Source organism: Gopherus flavomarginatus, chromosome 1 (assembly GCF_025201925.1).
Source record: "Gopherus flavomarginatus isolate rGopFla2 chromosome 1, rGopFla2.mat.asm, whole genome shotgun sequence".
NCBI classification, from domain to species: Eukaryota; Metazoa; Chordata; order Testudines; family Testudinidae; genus Gopherus; species Gopherus flavomarginatus.
This window is the reverse complement of record NC_066617.1, coordinates 215,706,093-215,731,787: the sequence shown is the minus strand read 5'-3', so window position 1 is coordinate 215,731,787 and position 25,695 is coordinate 215,706,093. Positions and strand designations below refer to the sequence as shown.

General features: G+C 44.4%; 1 protein-coding gene across 1 annotated transcript in view; it reads left to right on the top strand.

The window, feature by feature from the left end:
- Nucleotides 1–4,118: 4,118 nt before the first annotated feature.
- The window catches only part of TSPAN7 (tetraspanin 7), a 177,699-nt gene continuing 156,122 nt past the window's right edge, over nt 4,119–25,695 (top strand). The window contains exon 1 of the mRNA XM_050936723.1: nt 4,119–4,325. Within this exon, the coding sequence (XP_050792680.1) occupies nt 4,245–4,325 (81 nt within the window). The 5' untranslated portion in view covers nt 4,119–4,244. The remainder of the gene's footprint in view (nt 4,326–25,695) is intronic.

Sequence of the window (25,695 nt, the reverse complement as noted above, 5' to 3'; positions counted from 1 at the left end):
GTATTTTTCGATTCACTTAATACAAGTACTGTAGAGCAATCTCCTTATCATGAAAAAAGCGATAAAGAGTCTTGTGGCACCTTACAGACTAACAGAAGTATTGGAGCATAAACTTTCATGTGTGAATACTCACTTCTAGTTACAAACAATCCATCATTTACTCTATTTCAAACCAGCAAGTGACCTATGCACCACACAGCAAAGGAAGGTAAAACCCCTCTCAGTGTCTGTGCCAATCTGACCTGGGGAAAGATTCCTTCTCAGATATGGTGATCAGTTAGACCCTGAGCATGTGGCCAGACCCACCAGCCAGATACCTGGGAAAGAATTCTCTGTAGTAACTCAGAGCCCTCCCATCTAGCATCCCATCTCCAGCCATTGGAGATATTTGTTAATTGCAGTCGTGTATGGGCCATATGCCATTGTATGATCCCCTCCATAAATTTATCAAGTTCAGTCTTGAAGCCAGTTAGATTTTTAGCCCCCACTGCTCCCCTTGGAAGGCTGTTCCAGAACTTCACTCCTCTGATGGTTAGAAACCTTCATCTAATTTCAAGCCTAAACTTGTTGATGGCCAGTTTATATCCATTTGTTTTTGGACCAACATTGACCCTTAACTTAAATAACTCCTCTCCCTCCCAGGTGTTTATCCTTCTGATGTATTTACAGAGAGCAAGCATATCTTCCCTCAGCCTTCATGTTGTTAGGTTAAACAAGCCAAGCTTCTTACATCTCCTCTTGTAAGGTAGGTTTTCCATTCCTCAGATCATCCGAGTAGCCCTTCTCTGCACCTGTTCCAGTTTGAATTCATTTTTCTTAAACATGGGAGACCAGAATTGCACACAGTATTCCAGATGGGTCTCACCAGTGCCTTGTATAATGGTGTGACAGGGCATGGCCCTCTGCTCCTGTCTTCCTGCAATAATGGCTCTAAGTCTCTGGTTTGTAGCCACTGGTGTGTGTGTACTTAATGTAAGTTATTTCAACCATCACCCTGCTGCACTCCCATGCAGCATTTCTATTTACAGTTTCATACAATCATCATCCTCTTTTGCTAGAGAGAAGAAAGGAGAGATCCCACCACATAGGGCTTGAGCTTTCCCCCTTCTCTGCTCCCTTTCACTTCCTCCCTGTGCTCTTTTTCTACTCTTTCAGTTAATGGGCTAATTATCTCCTTAGCTTTCCCCAGCTCAGGCTGAGCGACTAATTAGCCACTCCTTTCCTCAGTCAGACCTTCTTCAGCGGAACTAATTGGATTTATGGTGACCAGAATGCTTGTTCAGTTGCTGGTTCCCAGCAGTCTGTCACAAATGGTGCTAACACTTCCCTGTCTCCACTGAAAAATACCTTGCCTAGTGCATCCTAGGACTGCATTAGCCTTTTTCACAGCTGCATCACATTGACGGCTCATAGTTAACCTGTGATCAACCAATACACCCAAGTCTTTCTCCTCCTCGGTCACTTCCCATTGATACATCATCAGCTCATAGCAAAAATTCTTGTTGTTAGTCCCTAAGTGCATGACCTTGCACTTTGCATTATTCCATTCCATCCCATTTCTATTACTCCAGTTTTCAAGATTGTCCAATTATTCCTGTATCATATTCTGGTCCTCCTCCATATTGGCAATGCCTCCCAACTTTGTATCATCCACAAATTTTATTAGCGCAGTCCCACCTTTTGTGCCAATGTCATTAATGAAAATGTTAAATAACATTGGTTCCCAGAGTGATCCCTGAGGAACCCCACTAGTAACCACACTCCAGTCTGACAGTTCACCTTTCAGCATGACCTGTTGTAATCTCCCCTTTGACCAGTTCTTTATCCACCTTTTGATTCTCATATTAATCCCTATTGTCTCCAATTTAACTAATAATTTCCCACATGGAACTGTATCAAAAGATTTACTGAAATCCAGGTAGATTAGATCTACTGCATTACCTTTGCCTAGAAAATTAGTTATCTTCTCAAAGAAAGAGTTCAGGTTGGTCTGGCATATGATCTACATTAGTAAAACCATTTTGTATTTTTTCCCAGTTACCAGTTGCCCCTATGTCCTTAACTACTCTCTTTCAAAATTTGTTCTAAAACCTTGCATACAATTGAGGTTAAACTCATGGGCTTGTAGTTTCCTGCATAGGCACTGACTCCATGGGTGCTCTAGGGCTGGAGTATCCATGGAAAAAAGTTAGTGGGTGCTTAGCACCCCCTGGCAACAAAGCGCTCGCCTCCCTCCACCGCTGCTCCCCCGCCCCAGTGCCTCCCACCGGTGGCCCCACTGGTCAACTCCCCCTCCCTCCCAGCAGCTGTGGATCAGCTGTTCTGCGGCGTGCAGGAGGCACTGGGAGAGAGGGGGAGGATTAGGGATGGAGCATGCTCGGGGCAGGGAGTGGAACTGGGCAGGAAGAGGCAGGACAGGGGTGGGGCTAGAGTTGCCAACTTTCTACTCACATAAAACCAAACACTCTTGCCCTGCCCCTCCTCCAAGGCCCTGCCCCTGCCCTGGCCCTTCTCTGAGGCCCCACTGCCACTCACTCCACTCCTCCCTCCCGTTGTCGCTCATGCTTCCCACTCTCACTTGCTCATTTTCCCTGGGCTGGCTCAGGCAGTTGGGGTATGAGAGGCAGGGCCGGCTTTAGGGCGATTCCCCCGATTCCCGGGAATCAGGCCCTGCACCCTCTGCCGAAGTGCCACTGGAAACAGTGGCAACTGATTGAGCTGCGGCCGAATTGCCGCCGCTATCTTCGGTGGCAGCTCAATCGCTGCCGCTGTCTTTGGTGGCATTTCAGCGGCAGCTCTTTCGAATTGGGCCCTGCATGTCCTAAAGCTAGCCCTGATGGGAGGGCTCCAGCTGTGGGTGCAGGGTCCAAGGTGGGGCCAGAAATGTGGAGTTCAGAGTGCGGGAGGGGGCTCCGAGCTGAGGCAGTGGGTTGGGAAGCGGGAGGGGGTGAGGGCTCCAGATGGGGGTTTTGGCTCTGGGGTGGGGCCAGGGATAAGGGATTTGAGGTGCAGGAAGGGGCTTCATGCTGGGGCTGAGGGGTTTGGAGGGGACTCTGGGCTGGGGAAGGTGGTTGGGGTGTGGGAGGTGGGTGAGGGTTCCGGCTGGTGGTGCAGACCCTGGAGTGGGGCTGGGGATGAGGGATTTGGGGTGCAGGAGTGTGCTCTGTGCTGGGACCAAGGGGTTTTGAGGGCAGGAAGGGAATCAGAACTGGGGTAGGGGTGTAGGCTCCAGGCGGTGCTTACCTCAAGCAGCTCTTGGTAGCAGCAGCATGCCCGCCCTCTGGCTCCTACATGGAAACACGGCCAGGCAGCTCTGCGTGCTGCCCCTGCAGCTCCTATTGGCCGCGGTTCCCAGCCAATGGGAGCTGCAGAGCTGGTGCTTGGGGCAGTGACAGCGTGTGGAGCCCCCTGGCTGCCCCTATGCATAGGAGCCAGAGGAGGGACATGCTGCTGTTACCAGGAGCAGCGTGGAGCCACGGCAGGCAGGGAGCCTGCCTTAGCCTTGCTGAGCCACTGACTGGACTTTTAACGGCCTGGTCAGTGGTGCTGACCGGAGCTGCCAGGGTCCCTTTCCAGCCGGGTGTTCCGGTCCAAAACCGGACACCCCACAACCCTAGGTGGGGCCTTGGGGACGGAGCCTGGGGTTGAGAACCCCCAGGGAAAGTTGGAAGCAGAACCTGTGGTTTCCTGAATCACGTTTCCCCCTTTCTTAAATCTAGATGCTATATTTGCAATCCTGCAGTCAGAGGGCAGGAGCTCGGAGTATAGGGATGCTGCCTTAGAAATCCTTGCTATTGGCCTTGCAATTTCATGTGCCACTTCCTTTAAAAGTCTTGGCTGAGATTCCCCAGGTACTTGGCACTTGTCTGGATGGAATCTCATCTCGCTGAATCCCAGCCCCCCGGCAGAGCCATGGTCCCTTTCTCGGGGAGACCTGGCGCAGCGTTAACGTGCTGGGGCTGGAACCGCGGCGCTTCCCCCGAGCCCGCGGCTGGGGCCGGGCCCAGCAGCAGGGGGCGCGTGTGCGGCTCCCTCCTGGGCCGGGCCGGGCAGGCAGCGCGCCGCGCTCCCGGGGCTGCTGTGACTCCACAATGCTGGGCTCGGGCAGGAGGCGGGGCGGGCGGCGGCGCCGTGAGTGAGCGAGCGAGCGGCGAGCGGGGCAGGCGGCGCGGATAAGCCGCAGGCTGGAGCGAGCCGAGCGCTGAGCCCCCCTCCCCTTCCCCAGCAGCCGGGCCCTCAGTAGTATGGCATCGAGGAGAATGGAGACCAAACCCGTGATAACGTGTCTGAAAACCCTGCTCATCATCTACTCCTTCGTCTTCTGGGTGAGTGCGGGCGGGGGCGCGGCGGGAGCCAGGGGCAGGGGGTGTGCGGGGCAGCGGCAGGGGGGTTATATTGGGTGCGTTGCGCGGAGATCTGCAGCCGCAGCTGCCGCTCGGGTTTGCTGCTCAAATGTCCGGGTGCCTGCTGGGGGCTCTTCTCCTGCCAGGTGCCTCCCTCGGCTCCCCACACCGTCCTAGGGTGTCATTGACTTGCCTGTGGGGGGCACATTCGGATTTGCCCCCGATTTTTTTTTTTTTTGGTCTTAACCCCCCACCCACGAGAGCAAATGCAGCGAGCGAATTACTGGGGCTGCTGCGTCTGTTTGTGTCTGGCTATTTGTGCCTTGCTGGTTCCTTCTCTCGTTGTCCCTGTGTCTCAGGGCAGCGGGCTGCGCTGGTGGGGTAGTGACATGCAATAAGCTGCATCTCTGATTTGAAGTTTGCTCCCACTGCCCTTAGAAATGTAGCCCTATGCCTTTCTGTAGCCTCTCCCAGGCTGCTGGCCACACGTTAATGACAGTCGTCCTCCCCCCCCCCCCCCGCCTGCCAAACATACACAGGGGGGTGGGGACCCAGCCGCTGTCCTGCTCAAAGGGAGCTGAGTATCCCTGCCTATTACCAAAGGGGCTTCTGAATGGCAGCCTGGAGCCAAAAGCATGACATTGACTAGTGGGGCCCTTGTTACCGACTAATCTGGTGCTTATCCATGAGATGCTTGGTGTGTGATGCACCAGTACAGGGGGAATGGGATGCTTTAACCACAGCCCTGTTGGTTCTCAATCTCCCTTCTGAAGTATTCACAGCCCATTTGTGAAGGGGAATGTAATATGAAATATCATGGGAAGGAGCATGTAGGAATGCTATAAGGTTGGGTTTTGTTTGCTATTTTAAAGTCAGTAGCATGTTATGGGTTTCTGTGAAAAAGCTGTCAGCCCCCTTTTGGCTGGTACTCAAGTGTATTTTGGAGGTTGCTCACTGATCTTCCCTCTACTGGCCACCCCTCAAACCAGATTTTTGGTAAGTGCCGTGTGCATTTAGCATGATCAACTTTATTGCTGCACTCATTCACAGGAATTGTTATCTCTGTGTTACAGAAAGCTTATGCCATGTAGAGAATAAATCATATTTGTACACTTGAGTTTTTTAGCAGTGCATGTCAGGTGAAGCTACTGCGCTTGCCCATGCCTATCTCCCTCTGTTGAAGCAGTGCAGCTACGCACAGGGATAAGGCATTTCAACAACCATTTCAACAACCATGTTTTCATTTTTGTCACCATTGTGAATCTCTTATGCTGATATTGCATAATTTGCAGTGCTGATATTGGTGGCAAGGAACTGCAAACCTGTTGGCTGTTGCTGGCCACCATGCCTCCATTGTGAAGTGTGTGTAAAGTGGGGGAGAGAAAAGCATTTCTCTGTGATTTTACTCTGTGGGTTTTCTCTGATCCTTTTCCTTCAAGTTTGTGTTTCTGGCTTAGCTTGCAGCTACTCAGAAAAGCCAGTGTCTTGTGTGAAAATAAACTGTTAATTTAAAAATATTTGTTGAAATTAAAAACATAGTGGGTACTTGGTCTGGCTGGATTCCTAACAAAAGCCAGTGGCATATTTTCTGACTTTATCTGTATCATGGTGTCTGTCATGTGTTTATAACCAAATTCAAAATCTTGCAACTAATTCTTTATGACCCAGATACATTAATGAGTTATAATGATTAAGTAATGGGGGCCCTGGATTTTCGAACATACTCAGGGGGTTGATATTTTCATGGCAACCTGATCTTTTACTCAGCAGATCGCTGACATGAGCAGCATATCCTGGCAATCATCTGCAGATTAAAGACTTTCTTTAATGGTACATGGTGATGATATAATATAATGGCCCCACTGTGTACTATTAGAGATCTTAAACTGAACTTCATTGACACAATACGCTGAAACAAGCTTGTTATTTCATACTAATAAAAGCTTATTGTGTATTACCATTTTAATAACTGTAATATGAAATCTCTTTGACATATAGTAACTAGATGTTACGTCATTCCCCTTGCTATATTCTAAATAGAAATTGCCCATTCAAAGTGCACGTCATTTTTCTTATATTAATTTATATGCTTCATTCAAAAGACCTCCCACCCCCGAATTTAATCTGCTAACCCACTGTTATGGTAGTGTCCATGTTAAAACCCACCACCTTTGTTAACATTGTTTGGCAATTTTGGTGTCACCCACAACCGAAGGGCCTGGTGATTTAAATAGGCAGTAAGACTGAATTATTCTCTCATGCCTACAAGTAGTTCCTCCTGCTCAGGGCTCAGGCAAATAGATGAAGTTTGTACTGTTGTCATAAATGAAAAAGTTGTTCTTCCCAGCAATTATCACACAGTAGGATCTAAGAGAGTACCTTTCTCCCTATACAATTACGGAATAACTGCAAAAACCATGGTGAATACATCAAATGTTGCCTTTATAATGGTAACCACTGTGTCTCTGTTATCCATGTGCTCTGTATAAACAGAAGACTTAAATCTGCAGGCCTGTCGAGCCAGCACATTTCATGAGCACTAATCCCATTTAAAAAAATCTGCAAGCCTGTGATAGTGACCAGGCAACTGGGTTAGCTTGTAAAGAAAAACAGTGATCCAGGCAAATCCAAGTTTAACAACAACAACAACAACAACAACAACAAACCAACATTGGCCCCAAAATAAAAACAGACCAAACCGAACCCAGATATAACTACATTGGTGCAAACCTACAGAGTAGACTCATTGCAAGGGTGTAACAGCAGCCATGCAGCTACATGATTTACCCCCAGTAAATATCTTTTTGGCACACGTCCTGCTGTTAAGCTCCATTTTTCACCATTACAGTGTGTCTACACTGGGGAAGGAGGGGAGGTTATACCAAATTTCTCTCATCTAAACAAGTCCTTAGATTGCCATTTGCTAACCAGTGGCATCTCTGACCCCAACAAGGTTTGACTAATTTGGCTCTTCCAGGCATTAGAAACGGGACAGTCTCCAGCATTTACACAAGAGTATGTATTTGTCTTTTCCGTTCTTCCTTGTTTCTTGGGAAGGGTAGAAAGAATAAAGAAAGAGAGAATACTCCAACAATAAACCAAAATCTACTACTCTTCCAACTTAACTGGCATCATGTTCACTTACACACACAGCTCACGCAAGACTCGAAAACCTGATTTGAGGCAGAACTGAATCTCAAAGGGAAAAACAAACCGCAGACAGTCTATTAAAGAAACAGAGCACCCATCACAGAGCCTGATTCTTCATTGCTCTGCCCTTCACTTGGCCTAAGAACTAGGAGAGGTAGTAACTAAGCCATATCATCAGCATTGCTGGGGTTTAGTTTGGCTCCTGGTATAAATTGGAGCAGAGTTGACCTGTTGTCAAAATAGCAAGAAGATAGTGTGTTGTGGCCACATTCTCTCCCGCTCAACAGCATAGAGCAAGATAGAGCCATTGGGACAACTTTGTGCATTCAGGGAACCATCTTATGTTGGGGTATTTCCTAGGGTACTATTTTCATCCCTTTATGCCAGTGAAGCAGCAGAGAGGCCCATGTAGATCAGAGAACTGGCCCCTGTGTCAATCCATGGGTCTGCAAACATCATAAATATGAAAAACAGCTACTTTTCCAGAGTGCATATCTGAGATTTTTATTTCACTGTCACAAGCAAATAGGCCAATGTTATGAATGAGTAGTTTGCAAACTTTTATTTTGATAAAAGCCTCCCCCAGATGACTGGGAGGCAGGATGCTGAACTCATGAGGAGACAAGTCCTGCATCACTCAACTGCAGTCAGTCCATCTAGCTTTTGAGGGGCTCTCTGGTCTGTTGTAGCTATGAACATGGGAGTTGCACTGTAAACCTTGAGGAAGGGAACAATGGAGAAAAGGGGAAATGTCTGAGGAACCCTTCAGATGACTGTCAGGGATGTTACACATTGGGGGGCAAAGGGCAGAAACCAATTGGCTAACACCAATATGCTTTTTTTGATACTTGTATGAAGTACAACATTCAAAAAGTTCTCTTAATAGAATTTCCTTTTTTAAAGACATCAAATATCCGAAGTGTTCTCACTGTGAGTGATTATTTTTCTAAATTTAATTCTAGAGCAAGCTTTATTGATGGGATAGGTGCCTGAAAATCGGGGTTTCTAGGAGAAACACTGAGTGAGACTGCCGTCTTAACAATAGCAGAGCTGCAGGGTGTTAATGAAGAGAGTTACTTTACTCTGATTTCATACTGTATCGAGCCCACTCATTTCCAAATCGGTTTTATTTAATAATGTTGACTTTTTTGATAGCTTCCTCCCCCACCCCCTTTTTTCTGTAAATATGTGAGCATGCAAGAAAACTTCCAAGGCAGAGATTAAAAAGCTTACGTGCGTATATGTATTCTTACTCATATTACATTTTGAATGCCTACGGTTACTGGTTTTAGTCTATAAGGGAAGTTGTAATAAAAATTCAACAACCACATTTTTCCTAATCAGGATTCTACAGTACAAGCATCCGTTTCAGAAAAAACAGCAAAAAGTCGTACTGTACTATTATCCACCTTTATTTTCCTCCTTTCATGTTTCTGTACAAGTAGATTGCAAAGAAATTAGATATTTTCTGGTTTAAAAGGCTTTGAATTAGAATTCAAAATGGATTTTCTGTAGAGGAGAGAATTCTCTAGGTATCTGTTTATTAACTTGTGTCTTAAATTGTATGTTTAAATATATGTTCCTAATATGATTGTGTTCTAAAAGCTTTGCAGTGCATTTGGGCATCACCCAAATAAAACAATTACTGGTCTAGGTCTTTCTGTGTCTTTGTCTTTTGCTAGGGAGTCTTAAGAAAATGGATATTGGTTGTGTTCAGGTTACTTTGCTGTGAAAGAAAGGAGTTCGTCTTCTGCTCAAAGTTTATTACATTTTAAAGGTGCAAAATGAGTGACCCTTGAGTTAACACTTGCTAAACCCAGGGTTGTGAGTTCAGTCCTTGAGGGGGCCATTTGGGGATTGGTCCTGCATTGAGCAGGGGGTTGGACTAGATGATCTCCTGAGGTCCCTTCCAACCCTAATAATCTATGCTTCTAACTCATTTGATACCATTCTGAAAAGAACACTACAGAAAAGTGGAAACTCTTGCATCTTGGATCCTAGGGGGCACCCTAAGCTTGAAGGCAAGTCCTGTTTTGGGAGAAAAAAAAAAAGGCAATAAATCCTTGCAAACCAGGTGCTCATAAAAGTATGTTTAAACTATGGACCATTGAATGGAAGAGCAGCAAACTTCAACGGATGAGCTATTTCAAATAGATTGACATTTAGATTTACCATTCATAGAACTAAACCAGGTTTTAATATACTTTCAAAAATTGAGATGAAGAAACGGCACTTGCAGTGGTCCGATTTTTAAATTTTGGTTACTTGAAAAATCAACCCTCTCCCCACCCCCAGCATTAAGGGATCACAGTACAACAGTGTGTCTAAGGAATGATGATTGAGCAGATAGCTGCACTTATGTTTAGGGCAGAAGGCCTCAAACTGGTCACATGGTGCTGGCTGGCTTTTCCTTACTCCCAGTTGTTAAACTGCATTAAAAGACAGCTAAAAATACATTACTTTCCTCGTGTTAGTTTTCCATGTGGGCAAATGCTCTAGTTGCCACAGGAATGTTACATGATCTTGAATGGGAGGGGTAGGTGCTTACCAGGCAATCCTCTGTATTAAAATGTAGGCCATTCTATGAAAAGGTTTGAGCCTCTTTGGTGTAAGGGGAAGGAGGAGACAGGCTTCTATAAGATAAAGCAGGAGCGCATCCCCTAAGCTTCTTAGCAAATTAGGTCAGTGGATGGAGAAAGGGAGTGGCTTTGTAGCTCTATCTAGTATGGAAATTAGCAGAAGCAGTGAGCAGGGTTGGAGCCAAAGTCCCCTTCTTGTTCTGCCTTCAGAAAGGTGGCTAATGCAGCTAACACACAGCCACCATAAAGTACTAGAATCTTAATTATGTGAAAGCATTTTCTAAACTATTTTCTTCTTTAAAAGTACCTGAAGGATATTTTTTAAACTGCTGCATGAGCCACCTTTCTGGAAAGGAGTCATCAACTTGCCCCGCTCCCTGTCCCCTGACTGCCCCGACCCCATCCACCACCACCCCGACAGACTCCCAGAACTCCCATGCCTACCCAACCCTGCCCGTTCCCCATCTCCTGACCACCACCCGAGAACCTCTGCCCTCTCCAACTGCTCCCTGCCCCTCTTCCCAGCCCTCAGGGCAGCGTGTAAGGATGCTGCGCAGCCCGCTGGAGCTCGCAGCCCCACCCTCTTACCCTGCCGCTCAAAGCGGCAGGAGCTGCAGAGCTGCCCAGAGCACTGGTGCCAGTGGCTCGGCATGCTGCGGCTCTGCGTGGGAGGGGCCGGGGGAGCCACTGCCTGTGCTTCCATCCACATTTCAATGGTTTGTGTACTGCGCACTCTGCTTCTTCGGTCTGCCGGAATGGATCCCGCACTGTTGACCAGTATGCGGTGCGCTCACACTAACACGTAGTGGAGTTATTCCTTAAATTACAAAGGCAAGCGGAGTTCAACATTGATCTTGCCATGTGTAGTAGCTATGACATGAGATTGATTGTGGCATTCACGAAGGTGCTGATCACCACAGTGGAATGGTGCTTTTGGGCTCGGGAAACAAGCATTGAGTGGTGAGATCACAGCACCATGCACGTCTGGGTTGACAAGCAGTGGCTGCAGAACTTTCAGATGAGGAAAGCCACATTCATGGGACTCTGTGATGAGCTTGCCCGAGCCCTGCGGCGCAAGGACATGAGAATGAGAGCTGCCTTGTCACTAGAGAAGTGCATGGAATTGCACTGTGGAAGATGGCTACTTCAGATTGCTACCGATCAGTTGCTAACCAGTTTGGAGTAGGAAAGTTGACCAGTGGACTCATGTTGATGGAAGTGTGCAGGGCCATTAATCCTATCCTGCTCCGAAAGACTGTGACTCTGAACAATGTCCGTGACATTGCAAATGGCTTTGCACAAATGGGCTGCCCTAACTACGGAGGTGCAATAGAGGGCATGCATATTCCAATTCTGGCACCAGACCATCTAGCCACCAAATACATTAATCGGAAGAGGTATTTCTCTATGGGTCTTCAAGTGCTTTTGGATCACTGTGGGCGTTTCACAGACATTAACACAGGCTGCTCTGGAAGGTGCATGATGCACGCATCTTTCGGAACACTGGCCTGTTCAGGAAGCTGCAAGCTGGGACTTTCTTCCCAGACCAGAAGATCGCCCTAAGGGAAGTTGAAATGCCCATTGTGATCCTGGGAGACCCTGCCTAACTCTTAATGCCATGGCTTATGAAGCCATACATGGGAAACCTTGACAGCAGCAAGGAGTGGTTCAACAACAGACTGAGCAAGTGTAAAATGGCTGAGTGTGCTTTTGGCCATTTAAAGGCCCATTGGCGCTACCTATATGGGAGTCTAGATCTGGCTGATGACATTATTCCTATGCTTATAGCCGCATGCTGTACGCCCCATAATATTTGTGAAGGGAAGAGTGAAAGCTTCACTCAGGGCTGGACCAGCCTCCAGGCACTGAGCCTCAGTGAATATGAACAGCCAGAAACCTAGGCTGTTAGAGGGGTGCAGTGTGGAGCCATAAGGATCAGGGATGCCTTGAGGCAGCAGTTTGAAGCTGCAATTTTGAAAGCGGCTAATATTTGTTGCTATGCTCGAGAATGCAGTGCTTGTTATGCTAGGAGGTGATTGTGATTGGTGCAGATGATGCACTATGAAGGTTTAAGAAAATTTCCTTTTGCTCTGCAGGGCTCTGTTTGCTTTCAATTAATGGAATAAAGATTGTTTCAAACCAAAACAATTTTTTATTAAAAAACAGCAACTGGAGGAGAGAGACAAACAAAAAAACACATAATCACTAAGGGGGATGGGGGAAGGGAGGGTCCTAGGAGGAGGTGGGGTCCTGGGACGGTTAAAGATTTGTATATGTCCAGGGATCATACCCAACCTTCTCCTTTGGGGTACAGTACTTCATCAGGGCTAAACTGCAGAGGGACGGGTGTTGAGTGCAATGGGTACTGGGAATCTGCAGTGCTGGAGCCAGGATGTTGACAAGAGTGTGTTGGCAGCATCTGAGGGGCACACAGGAAAGAGTTTTGCGGCTGCAGGGGAGGACAGCTGCGGAGCTGCTTGGTTTTCAGTGCTAGTAGCGCCTGAAGCATGTCCGCTTGGCGCTCCATAAACTTTAAAGAGTCGCTTTGTTCTGGTGCGCTGCATTCTCCTTTCAGTCCCTCTTCTCGCTATCCTGCCACTCCTTCAATTCTTGTTTTTCAGCCGCGGAGCGCATCATGTCATCACACAGAAAGTCCTCTTTAGTTCTTCATGGCTGCTTTCTAATTCAGCGCAATCGTTCAGCTGGTGATAACAAAGAGGGAGGCTGGGCTCCCAAGGTCATATTTGTGAAGCCAAAATGCAACATTTTACAGAAGCAGTATTGTTTGCAACACACAGACCACTGATTCAGTGATTTAAAACACACTCACTATTCACATACCCGTCACTAACTGGCTGAGCGCAGGCAAGCACACATGAGCCACAAGACCCCCAGAATGGTGAGTAACCACAGGGGCCGGGGAAATCAGTGTTCCTGGACCGTACCGTACACTGGGCATGTGGCTCTTGGGGAGAGCCAGTACTATGCGTGGGGGGGCTTATAATCATTACTGTCCCCGCGTTTTCCACAGGCTGTGTTCATTCTGGAAGGTATCTCGCTGCTGAGGGTGAGCAGGGAATCAAAGGAGGTTCTCCTCCAAGACTGTGGGTTCTGCCCTGGCTCTTATGCAGCTCGCCTGTGTGCAGCAATGCACCCTCTACCACCCCCCTCCCCTAGTGACAGCAGAGTGTCACGAGAAAGTTACCCTTAGTGGGGCAAGAAACAAAGCAGCTTTACCAAAGAACCTGCGTCAGTGGATTGCCTAGTATATCCATGAGAGTTTCATGGAGATCTCTTTGGCAGATTCCTGTGAAATGAGGGAGTCAATCAAAACCTTGTTCTGCTGCTCAGACTAGGCATGTGGTGGAACGTGCATCATACAGACACAAGCCTGTTTTCTGCAACCCTCCTATCCCCAACAACTTGCTTCAGCAATTCCCAAAATCAAAGCCACTTAACCGGGGCCTCCTCCCCTGTTTGCACGTCGCCAAGTTCCTACAGCTGTGACTGGCTAGCCTCCTCCAGTGTAGAGAAGAGCTCTTGGCTACATGCATCTCTGACCTCCGAGTCATCCTCTGCCTCTGGGTCCTCCCTCGCCACATCCTCGTCCAAGATTTCTTTCTCCTGGCTCAGTCCACTCTCAACTGGCATGTGAGCCACCGAAGTATCCACAGTGGCCTTCGCAGTTGAGGTGGGGTTGCCACTGAGTATCGCGTCCAGCTCTTTGTAGAACTGGCAGTTCGTGGACACAGCACCGGAAGGGTGGTTTGCCTCTCATGCCTTGTGGTAGGCGTTCCACAGCTCCCTCACTTTGACCCTGCACTGCAATGTGTCCCACTCATGGTCCCTTTCTGTCATGCATCGTGAAATCTGTCCTTACATAGCATAATTCCTACAGCTGGAGCACGGCTGGGACTGGACAGCCTCCTCTCCTCAAATGCTGATGAGGTCCAGCAGCTCATCATTGTTCCAAGAGGGAGATCGCCTAGTGCATGGAACAGGCATGGTGACCTGGAAAGATGCACTGAGACCACTGCCTGCGTCACCGAGCAAACAGGAAGGGGACTTTCAAAATTCCCTAGGAATTTAAGGAGTAGGGCTCATGATTTGGTCACCTGAGTTCAAACCGATGACCAGACAGGCGAGAGCAAGCATTTTGGGACACCTCTCGGAGGCCAATCACAGTGCTGTAATCTACCAGGGTGTGTACACTGGCACACGGCGTTGTACCCCTGGTGCAGAAAGCTGTACGCCTCTCATTGGGGTAGGTTTTTTACAGCGTTGCAACTGTGCAGTTTCTGTGCACCAAGTGGTTTGGCAGCATGTACACCTCGGGAGTTACACCGCAGAAAGTGGTTTTACTGCACAGAAACTTGTCAGTGTAGACAAGTCCTCAGCTGGTTATCTGAATTCTGGAGAAATTACAGCTAAAAACAAAACAAACCCCAGACAAACATCTCCACCCCCGTCAAACTCAGTTTTTGTCTTTGAACACTTTCATGGCTGGTTTAAAGTGAACACATAGTTGCTAACATATATGAAAGATTAAAGGTAATGGTGTTTTCTTGTGACTGCAGCCTAGGGGGAATTTCACTGATTAAATAAATATTTTTAAATATTTAGTTGTTTAAAAACATAACCTCAGAGCTTGCTTTTTAAATTCATTACTATGTGGTATTCATCCAACTTTGCTTGATACTGCTGTTATTAAATGTATGGTCTCAAAATTTTAATTATGGTTCTAGCACAGGGGTCCCCAACGCGGTGCCTGCGGGCGCCATGGCGCCTGCAGGGGCATCTAGGTGCGCCCGCATAGTGGCCGGCAGACAAGAATTCTGCTGAAATGCCTCTGAAAAGTGGCATCATCAAGAGGCTTCGCTGCCAAAATGCCGCTGAGAAGCGGCAACGTCAAGAGACATTGCTGCTTCTCGGCGGCATTTCGGTGGATGCCTGTCCGCCGGCCACGGTCCTTGGTGGCTTGTTGTTTGGCGCCCGCCACCCGGAAAAAAGGTTGAGGACCACTGTTCTAGCAAAAGGGAAGTATTCCAGCATAACATCTTTGATGGAATGTGTTAATAGAAAAGATTAAGGTGTTATTTAAGATAGCTATGTTGTTTAACAAATACTATGATTATTTCAAACAAATATATCCTTAGTTAATTACTAAAAAACTATTGAACTAAAACATGGAGACTGACTTAAAAATAACAAAGATGTTTCAGACATAAGCCAGGTGCTCACTTTCTTTCTACCCTGTTGTACCTTCTTACATGAGATCCTATGGTTCTCTTCCTTGGCAAGGAAGTGGTCTCAGAAGATCAGTTAACTTGCCTAATATGGGGTAGATACAGATTTGCCTTTGAATAGCTTTTACAGTAGTGACATCCATTCAAATTCTGAAAAGATGATATAAGCATGCTAAAATATGAATATAATAACAGAAGTAAGTCTTATTTGAAATGTTCCAAGGTACTGATTGGCTGAGTTAATAGTCTAATACTTAGTCTCTATTTGTCATTTAACTATGATTACTAATTGGGTATTTACTGCACCTGTTGCCTCAGAGATGGAATGAAAACCCATCCACTCATCCCCCTCCCCACTTATTTTTTTAAATGACAAATTCCCCTCTTCCTGAAGTTGGACAACCTTACATGGACCTGTTTGACAGTGATGACTTTTCTTAAGTGACACATGGATGTTAGGTGGAGCAGAGGGGTGAATGAGTGACAGCTCAGGCCCATGCTTTTACAGGGTGTTAATTTGTATTTGGGAAGAGTTTGAGACCTTTGGTTGTACAGGAGTTGGGATAGTTGAGAAAGAGACCGCCGGTTTGCTGAAAGATTGAACACAGCTGCTTTCTGGAGCACAGTTGTACATTTAGCTGGTGCTTTTACTGTTTAACATTAATTCCTGTCAAAGCAATAACGAGCTCTGTTTATACTGTAAATAATACAAAAAACAAGTCTAGGAAAGAATATGCTCAGTCTGTATCTACTTTCTCTTCCAAGAAGGAAACAGTCCACTCCTTGAGTCCAGATTTTTCCTGACCATTTGGAAGCCATAGACATTGTTTGCAAGCAAATAGGAGGCAAAACAGGGTGAATTTTAAAACAGATTGTCAGACTTAATGCTGAGTATTCTTTTTTATATAGGGCTTAAAGGTTATAAATAAAACTTAAAGACAGACAAACATGAACAATTTTAGGTGCTAACTCCTAGTCAGCCCTCGTTCTCGCTCTAAAGAGCCAATTTTTAAAAATTTCTTTGGGGGAAAAAAATGGAATGAGGGAAAAACAGCTTTATTCGTATCCTCATACTCCAAGGTCCAGAACCCTCCAGTGGTACAAGGAGAAGGTACTGATAATTGCAAGAGTATAGCACTGCATTGACTTTCAGTAGCAGGGGTTGGAGAGAGAAGTAGTTTTAAAATGATGCTTGTGCTGAGGCCTTTATTTTGTGTATATTATTCAGCACCTAAAACTGGAAACTGGTTCCCACTTTTTTAGTAAATGAAAATTCACTGGTTGCCTATAAAGTATTTCCCAGTTGACTATCTCCTTTAATTATTTGTCTTAAGACTAGTATATAAATCTGTTGAAATTCTATGTATTTAAAGAAGCATTTTTCTGAGGAAGATAGGTACATTTTGTGACTCTTCCCTTTATCCTGTGAAATGTTACAATGCTTCATGAATAAATAATATGGAGGGAAGGGTGAAAGAACCCATCAGCTTTTGATCCCCTAGGCTAACTTCAGAAGCTTATACAAGTGTACTCATAAGATATAATTACATTTTAGATGCACAAAATTATTGGTTTTATTCTATAGTCTCTTTTGTGAAACTATATTGAACAACCAAAAAACCCAACAACTTCAACATTGTGTGCCAAGAAATCTTCTCTCTGGAGAATTATAAATTCTTGCAGTGCCTCTGTGGCCCTAACCCTTCACTTATGCACGAGTACTCCTGTTGAACTCTGTGAGACTGCTCTCATCTAAATGTTTGCAGGACCGCAGGTCATGTGACTGGATTACCTAATGCTGTTAAGGCTTTTCTTCGGCTGTAGGTAAGGATGGTTGTCTGTCTGCTGCCATCATAGGTTCTGTGTCTTTTTTACTTTGAAAAATGCCCATGACTTCTAGCGTCTGGATTTTTGCATTGAAATGAATGAGTGGTGAGTAAGTAGAAGGGTTGGTTAGGTAGGTACAGTTGTAAAAACCATGCCCTCAATCATGCAGGGATGCGGTTTGATTTCATTGTGGTTCTTTGTTAGTGTAGAGGTTTGCCCATGCGGAACTTGTTGAAGGTTTGGGGCCCAAGATCCTGGTTCTGCATCAATTGAAGTTAATGGCAAAACTCCCATTGGCTTTAGTGAGTGGCAGGCCTGACTGCTGGAACCTTAAGAGAACACCCAACCTGTAGAACCACACAGGAGGCTACAAGTGGTCAGGGGTCAGTGACAACACTGCAGGAACATTTGTATTTAATTACAGGTGCTTATTACTACACTATGTGAGCACCTCACAAGATTAAAAAAATCTCCTGTACATCCTTCTACAGAGTAGATCTTTCTTCCTTTTTAACCTTGCATTTTATGATGATGAGTTGATGGCTGATTCTTGCACCAGTTAGTGGATGCTTTCATGAGAATTTTGGGGCTATGGAAAGAAAGCACTTACATTTATCTTATAGCAGATTCAGAGGCAAAGTAGGAAGCATAGCATATTTGTGATTTACCAGATTACAGTTATTTCATAACAGAGCTATTTTTTGAGTTCTGGGAATAAAGTAGAAGGTTTATAGAAGCTATAATAAAAAAAAATACAGATGATGCTGTTAATGTGAATTTTACTGTAATCTCCTTTTAGTGTTCTGCAGGAGGTTTTTCAAATGCTCTGTCTTGTAGTTTTTTGGAACAAATTTTAAATCCTAAAAAAACTCTGAATTGCTGAACTGAATTGTAATAATTGAAGAAATAATTAATCCATCTGTTTTGGTTTGTATTGAGCAGGTATTGCTCATACAGGGAAAGAGCTAAAATGTGTTCTGCTGACCTGATAAGGCTGGTGGCTTATTACTCCACAGAGATCTAAAGGAGGTGTGGGTGTATGTCTCTAGAAGAGAGGATCTAAATTGTTGGCTGAGTAGTCTGGAGGGAAGATCCCTAGGAGAAGCCAAGCGTGGGTGTGAGTTGAACTTTGCTGCTGTTAGTAAAGCTAAACCCCAGGGAAGGGGTGATGAGTTTTGACTCTACACAGTGTATGCGTTTGGTTCTAGATTGGGTTGAAAAAGTCACTGGCTAACAAAAACGGGATTTTAAGCTTCTATAAATGAGAGAGTGGAGCACACCCATTGCTGGAGAGCAAGCATCTGAATAATGAGGTGATGGGCTTAATCAGCAAATGAATCTTGGGAAGCTGTCCAAAGAAGCCATGGTGGAGCTAATGGAAAGGATGGCGGAGGAGCAGGGTGGTGCATGTATGCATTTGTGCTGGAGCTGAGGGAGAAGGAGAGAGAGAGAGAGGAATGCTGTCAATATAAAAAATAGGGAAACTACCTCTGCCTAAAGCTGGAAAGTGGTTGGTTCTGTGCAGATTTCACAGTCACATAGTTCTTAAACACTGCTGTGCATATAAATGGGGGACCTATGTAAGCCCATGTCTTGGGACTGTGTGCAAAAGAAAGTTTAGGCACCTGTTCCTGACTGGGGCTTCTGGGCGCTACCACAGTACAAATAACAGTATGAGGGTAAAAAATTGTACGCAACTCCTCCAGGAGGGTATGCATACAATTGCTCCCCAAGAGAGATGGGCTAGAGTATCCCTTTAGCACACCAGATATCCTTCTTATAGCAAGTACCTGTTGCTCACTAGAGTTAGAGTTTCAGAAGTTTCCGTTTAATGCTTCAATTTCACGCACTGTTAGTTTTCAAGAATGTTAGGGTTGGGGCAGAGTTTTCCATACTTGATCTCTGCCTGAAATAAGGTGACCAGACAGCAAATTTGAAAAATCAGGACAGGGGGTGGGGAGTAATAGGAGCCTATATAAGGAAAAGACCCCAAAATCAGGACCGTCCCTATAAAATGGAGTCATCTGGTCACCCTAGCCTGAAAACAACCTTGAAGCTTAGAGAAGCCCTTTTTGGGCTACAGGAGAGTGAAAGAGTACTCTTCCCTGTGTAGATACATAAATAGAGAGGGCAGGAGGGAATTTTAAACAAACTTGTTATTATAAAGCTACATCAAAAACTGAAGAAGTCAGAAAACTGATATGGATGTAGTCCTCTTGGGGACTAGAACCTTTGCTGGGTTTGTTCGAATATAGTCAAAATGAAATTGATAAGCAATTGAAAATTTCTTGAGTAGGTGGAGTGCTGTTTATGATAGCTTTTTAGCAATCCCTACGCACTTTGTAATATCTCATTGCACATTCTCCCTGTTCTATATGATCTGTCCTATATGGCCCTGTCCCAGACCTTCTCTACACTAAGCTGCATGGATGGAGAACGTGCATTAGCTAACACCTTCCAAATCTTAGTCTAGAAAAGGCCTTGGGGTTGCAGAGTCAGGAAGGGAGAGTTTATGTGAAGGACATTATAAATATGTTATTGAAACACACACAGCCCAGTCTGAAAAACTACTTTAACATCGAGGATAAAAACAAATTTCAAATGCAGAAAAAAAAATCAGCTCTTGCAATTTCAGAGGGATATTCCACACTTTCTGCATTCCATAATATTCTGTCAAGTCTGAATGTTTTCTAAACAACAAAAAAAATCAAACAAAGCCAAAATGTCAAATATTATCAGTGAAACAAGAAGATAAACAGTCATGATGAAAAAGAATAGAAAACTTTTTCTTCTATTGTTTGGCTGGAAACAATGTGGAACTTAACCTTCTTGTTTGCAATTCACTTTAGTGGCACCTAACATTCAGCGCCTAATTAGGGCCATTTAGAAGCTAACATTATTAAGTGCAAGTCACTTTTTTCTTCCTATAAAAATAAATAAGGAATTTAAATTCCAATGAAGAACTCCCAAAATTATATATTGAATGTGACAAACAGTCCTACATCCCTTGGAAGTTACTTAGCCAAGGAAGTGAAGCTTCAGTTAGAATCATCTTCATTGTAGATTTAAAATAAAAATAAAACATGTCCAGCTTTTGTAAGTCAATAGGTGAGCTCAACAAATTTTATTTTGTGTGGTGAGAAGAAAGTGGAGCAAAGGGAGAAAATGGGTATTCTGTGGCATGCAGGACAAATGTGCTCTTTGTTTAAATTAAATCTGAAGATTGCAAAAAAACCAAACCCACATTATATAAAGTTGGATATCTGAATTCACAACGTGCGAGGAAAAGTATGGGGAAACTAGATTAGACTGTATTTTGGTATGTCTGCCTGACAGCCAACAGAAGCAGTACAGGAAGAACAGAATGAATGTTTTCAGGTATTCTGCAGTTTCAGATGGGGAAGGGTTGGTCTACCCACATATTTTCATCATCAGTCTCAGATGATTTATCCTTCTTAAGATATAATTTCTTATTATAACCATTTTGTTCACCAGTATTTTATAGACATGTAATACAGAGCAAATGTGCTTTCAGAAAGTAAATGTTATTGCTGCAGAGGCTTAAGTTTGGGTGCCCAACTGATCTAATGTTGAAACGGTGATACAACAGTGAGAAAAACTGGTCAACAATACCTAATGTCCACTGTTGACATAGCCAGTATTTTAATATTGTTAATGGCTTGAAAGTGTGCATAAGAGTAAAGATTTAATGCTGAATTTTAAAATTCTTCCCAATTATAGTGGTTCCTGGTAAATGCCCTTTAAATTTAGAGGTATTCCATTGTATAAGTTATACTCAGTAAAAAAAGAAAAGAGAATCACAGTGGGCTGAAGCCCTGGCATGAAAGTTGCAAGGCCTTTTTTAAGTTAAATGACTAAATTAACCAAGTAACTGTGTTAGCTATATTTTTAGACATTTCTAGAATATATTATTCTAGGAAACACCTCTGATCTTTATTTCAAGATTTGGTAGTCTGCAAGGTATGCAGATCCTGTATGCCAGTGGTCTGAATGGACTTTCTCCTGACATCTGTTGGTGAATTGGAGGAAAAGACTTCATGAGCAGACCTTATTTGCATAGACACACCTACTTTGCCAAAAATGATCAATTTTGGCTTGTTTGGGTTAAAAATGCAGTTAAGTTTTGAGTGCAGGGGTAAAGAAATGTCATTATCTTTAGTGTATGACTAAAGGACAGCAGAGCTTTACTTAATATGCCCCAATTGTTGACCAATGTTTTATAGATGAGTAATATGGTTACCATAACTTTAACCTAACTTGCTATGTGAGGGCAGTAGTAGCCAGGGTAGAGGAAAAAAATGATGAGGACTCTGTTTAAGGATCTTAAATGCTATTTGACCCTCCTGTGCCAATGTTTAAAGATGCAACTAAATGGACTCAGTTGAAATCCCTTGCTGCCACTTAGTGACCACTGCATGTGAAGTCATTGAAAAATGTTGCTAAAGGTGAGAGCTAGTCCCAGAAAATATGCAGGTGATATCTCCAACAATCATTCTTTGTATATCCTACTTGTGTTACTGAGCCTATTAAAACAATATAAAAAGAAGCTATATTATATGTGAAAGTTTTGTTAATGGCATGTAAAGGATGCAGAGAATAAAAAAAGCCTTCCAAAGTTAGAAAATAACATGTCTGTTGGAATTCTTGTAACCGAACCACAATGCACAACCTGCATGTTTTACAGTGTAGATTTCATAAAGTATATTAGACTACACATGTAATAACAGAAAATACCATATCAGGTACAAAACAGGCTGACATTGCTGAAACTTTCACTTTTGCACTTCAGTACTTCTGATGACTTTTAGTATAAATAAATCTGTAATTATAAATAATTGTCTGGTAAGAATTAATTGTCCTCTATGTTCAGAAGTCTAAATCATACCCTTAGTGGCAACAAATTGCATTTTCATTTAGTCATCTTAGGGAATGTTTGTAGAAAGTGTGGGGAGAAGAGGGCGATGCTCTTAAAGTATGGGAAGGGTGGGTATTTTGTTGCATTAGAAGAATTTAGTATTGGTTAAAGCAGTGACACTGAAGTGTAAGCTTCTTTTTATTTTTAACGTTATTAGTATTTCTTAATTTACGGAGAGTTTGTCTACACTAGTGGTTTCCAAACTTGTTCTGCTGCTTGCGCAGGGCAAGCCCCTGGCGGGCCAGGCCGGTTTGTGTACCTGTCGTGTCCACAGGTTTGGCTGATCGTGGCTCCCAGTGGATGCGGTTCGCTGCTCGAGGCCAATGGGAGCTGCTGGAAGCAGCATGGGCTGAGGGACATACTGACTGCTGCTTCCAGCAGCTCCCATTGGCCTGGAGCAGCGAACCGCGGCCACTGGGAGCCGCGATCGGCCGAATCTGCCGATGCGGCAGGTAAACAAACCAGCCCGGCCCGCCAGGGGCTTTCCCTGCGCAAGCGGTGGAACAAGTTTGGGAACCACTGGTCTACGCACTGGGCTACTGTGATGTATGTGGGAGTGATTTCTACAGTGCACTAGAGTCCTGCACATTAATTGGTCTGTGGTGACCCTGCAGGTTTACACTAAAGATTCCCGAGTGTGCTTTAATGTAGTGCTCCTTCAGACAGCGCTACATTAATGTGCACTAAGGAACCTTTAGTGCACAGCAGCAAGACATGGACCAATTAATCTGCAGTGTTTTAGTGAGTTTTAGAAATCATGCCCCTTAATGAACATTGCCCCACCATGTACTCTGAGTCTTGTTATATCAAGATTCTCTTTCACATGCCAAATATTTAGTTACTCATATGCGTAACTCATGGTAAATTGAATCAGGAAGGCTGTGACTTGCATATGGACTCACAATAGTTAGTGGCAGTTAAAAAGGGGATTGAGAACCTTGATTCCCAGTTCCGTGCTCTAGTCATCAGGCTATACTACTTATGTTGAATGTTTCAGCATGGTTGAAATAGTTTATTCTTCCCCTATGGAGGCTGAGAAGGATATTAACTTCTGTCCCCTGCCTATATATTGTTTTTGGCTGCACCTAAGTCTCCTGATTCACAGCATGGTGTCGTTCTGCAAGAAGATGTGCAGTTTTCTAGAGTGGCAGTTCCGCTTCAGCTTAAATAGACCCTGAAAAAAAGTGAAATCACTTTTAAGATAATGTCACACTTTTAGAAAAGTATCTGATTCAGACTAAATGAAACTCCAAATCAGAAACGTCAGCGTGGAAATGCCTACAGTCCATAGCTCTCTGATGAGGCACTGTGATAGCACCTGTGTGACTCAACAGGGGAGTGAATAAATGCTGAATATTGTGATCAGTCAAGATTTTTAATGGAGCATGTGATGGAGTGAACATTCTGAGATTAACTCAGCTGGGGAGGCTGGAGGTAGGACGCTACTGTGTATGTGGGTGAAAGCGTTACCAAATGACATTGAGTATCAAACAGAACTTTTTTTCTGTTTAATCATTTTGTTCTTTAAGTAGCATTGTGTACTGAAGGAGCAAAGTACTTAATCTTCATACTTATCATCATCATCATCATGTTCCTATTATGCCTCTGGTGTTTAAGGCAGTGCTGGAGCTCCTCCACTTCTGTCTATTTCTGGCAAGTCTTTCAGTGGTTCCCCAGTGGTGTCCCAGGTTTTTCAGCTTGGTTTCCATAGCTCTTTGCCATGTTATTTTTGGGCGGCCTCGTTTTTGCTTGCCTTCAGGTGTCCATCCTATTGCTACTCTGGTGATGGAATCAGTTTCCATCCGAAGCACATGACCGATCCATCTCCACCGCCTCCGGGCAGTGTTGGTGCTCAGATTCTCTTGGCTGCAGTGTGTCAATAGATCTTGATTTGAGATTGTTCTGGGCCCAAAAGATATGGAGGATTTTTCTGAGGCAGGTTGTTTGGATGTGTCATACTTTCTCATTCCCCAGCATTCTGCACTATAAAGTAGTGTTGAATTCATACTACTCAGCCAACATTAATTCCCAAATCAGCCTGGTGAGATAATTAAATACTATCCTCATTTTACAGCAGAGGAAAGCACGGCAGAGGGGTTAAATAAGGTTCTCAGTGCCACAGAACAAGTCAGTGGCAGAGCTTGGAACAGGAGTCAAGTTTGTCTTTCAAGTCCCCTGCTTTAACCATTATTAGCTGTGCCATCTGTCTTGATGGAATTTGATGGGGATCTTATTTAACTTGCTGAACTAGTTGAAATAAAGTTTATATTTCAACTGTTGTATAATGTAATCCAAGCTTTAGAGGTGGGGTGAGGTGGGGAAAGTGGGAGGTGTAATAAATGCTGCCTCTGGAAGGAGGCTTCCGGGCACAGAGTTTGGTTGCATCTACTCTGTGCAAATTGAGGTCCGTAATTCCTCTTTGTACTGAGGTCCACAGATTTGCTACAATGGTTACGTCCGCCTGCTTGCAGCTTGGGGATAGGCCCAGGCTTGTCAGTCACTGGTAGCTGGGAAATGCCCTGCCTCTTGAAGTTCAGATAGTTGAGATTGCTCCCATAGCCAAGAAAATTCGATGATCTGTTTGTCTTTAGGAGGCCACATCCGTGGACCTTATTACTTAAAGTCAGGAAACTTTCAAATAAGCAATGGTAAACTTTCCTGTTCTTCATCATGCTAAGGTCCAGAGATTCATTACAAAAGGATTTTCATAGCAGTGTGCTTCTTGGGCAGGAAGCAAATCCTCTTTAAATATGGACAACTAAAATGAGGTATGTATAATATAGCCTCCATTTTCCCCTGGGCATCAAGGCATGGAGAAGTCTTCTGCCCCTCTTCCCCCTCTCCAAAAAAAAAAAAGAAAGAGAGAGAGAATGGCATTGGCTAAAGGCTGGATGGCCAGTGTATAGAATCTGGTGAATTTATATACTGATGACCATGTGGCTACCTAGTTGACCTCGTTACAAAAGCTCTCCCCTGAGTCCATCAGTGCTCCTAAGGAATATACTCTCATGCTTGTCACGAGGGAGAATACTTCTTGAATTTACCTGGGGAATGAGTACTCTGACTGTTGTGAAGACCATTTGTCTAAATTAAAAATACAATAGGGGGTCTCATCCAAGAAAGCTACCAGCCTCAGAAACTCCTCTGACTGGAGAGAGTTGCTTGCAGGATGTCTACTCTAATCGATAGGAAGTATAATGACCCTGCCAGTAGGGGTTCAATCTGGGTAGTGCTGTAAGGAGCAGAACGAGATTCCATGGTTGTGTTCTGTGACCTTGTGGCATTAAAATAAATGATTGGAATAAGAGTTTAGATTAAATTAAGTGATTTCCCAGAGGAAGGATTTCATGTTGAGATTTGTACAAAACTTTCTTTTAGTGTATATATGCTGAGAATGTTAGACTCCAGAGATTTGACCTTTTTGTTTGTACGCTTTTATAGACTTGCAAGAGAGCAGAACTCAAGGCTATGGTTCGCTGACTTCATCTAGTAGTTAAGCTATGAAGTTTGCAGCAGCCAGCAGGGTTTGTTCTACTTGTTGACTTCTCTCTAGGATCAATGAGACCAATAATTGCTTCATCCAAGCATCTATTGTGGACCTGTCTGGTCCTGGA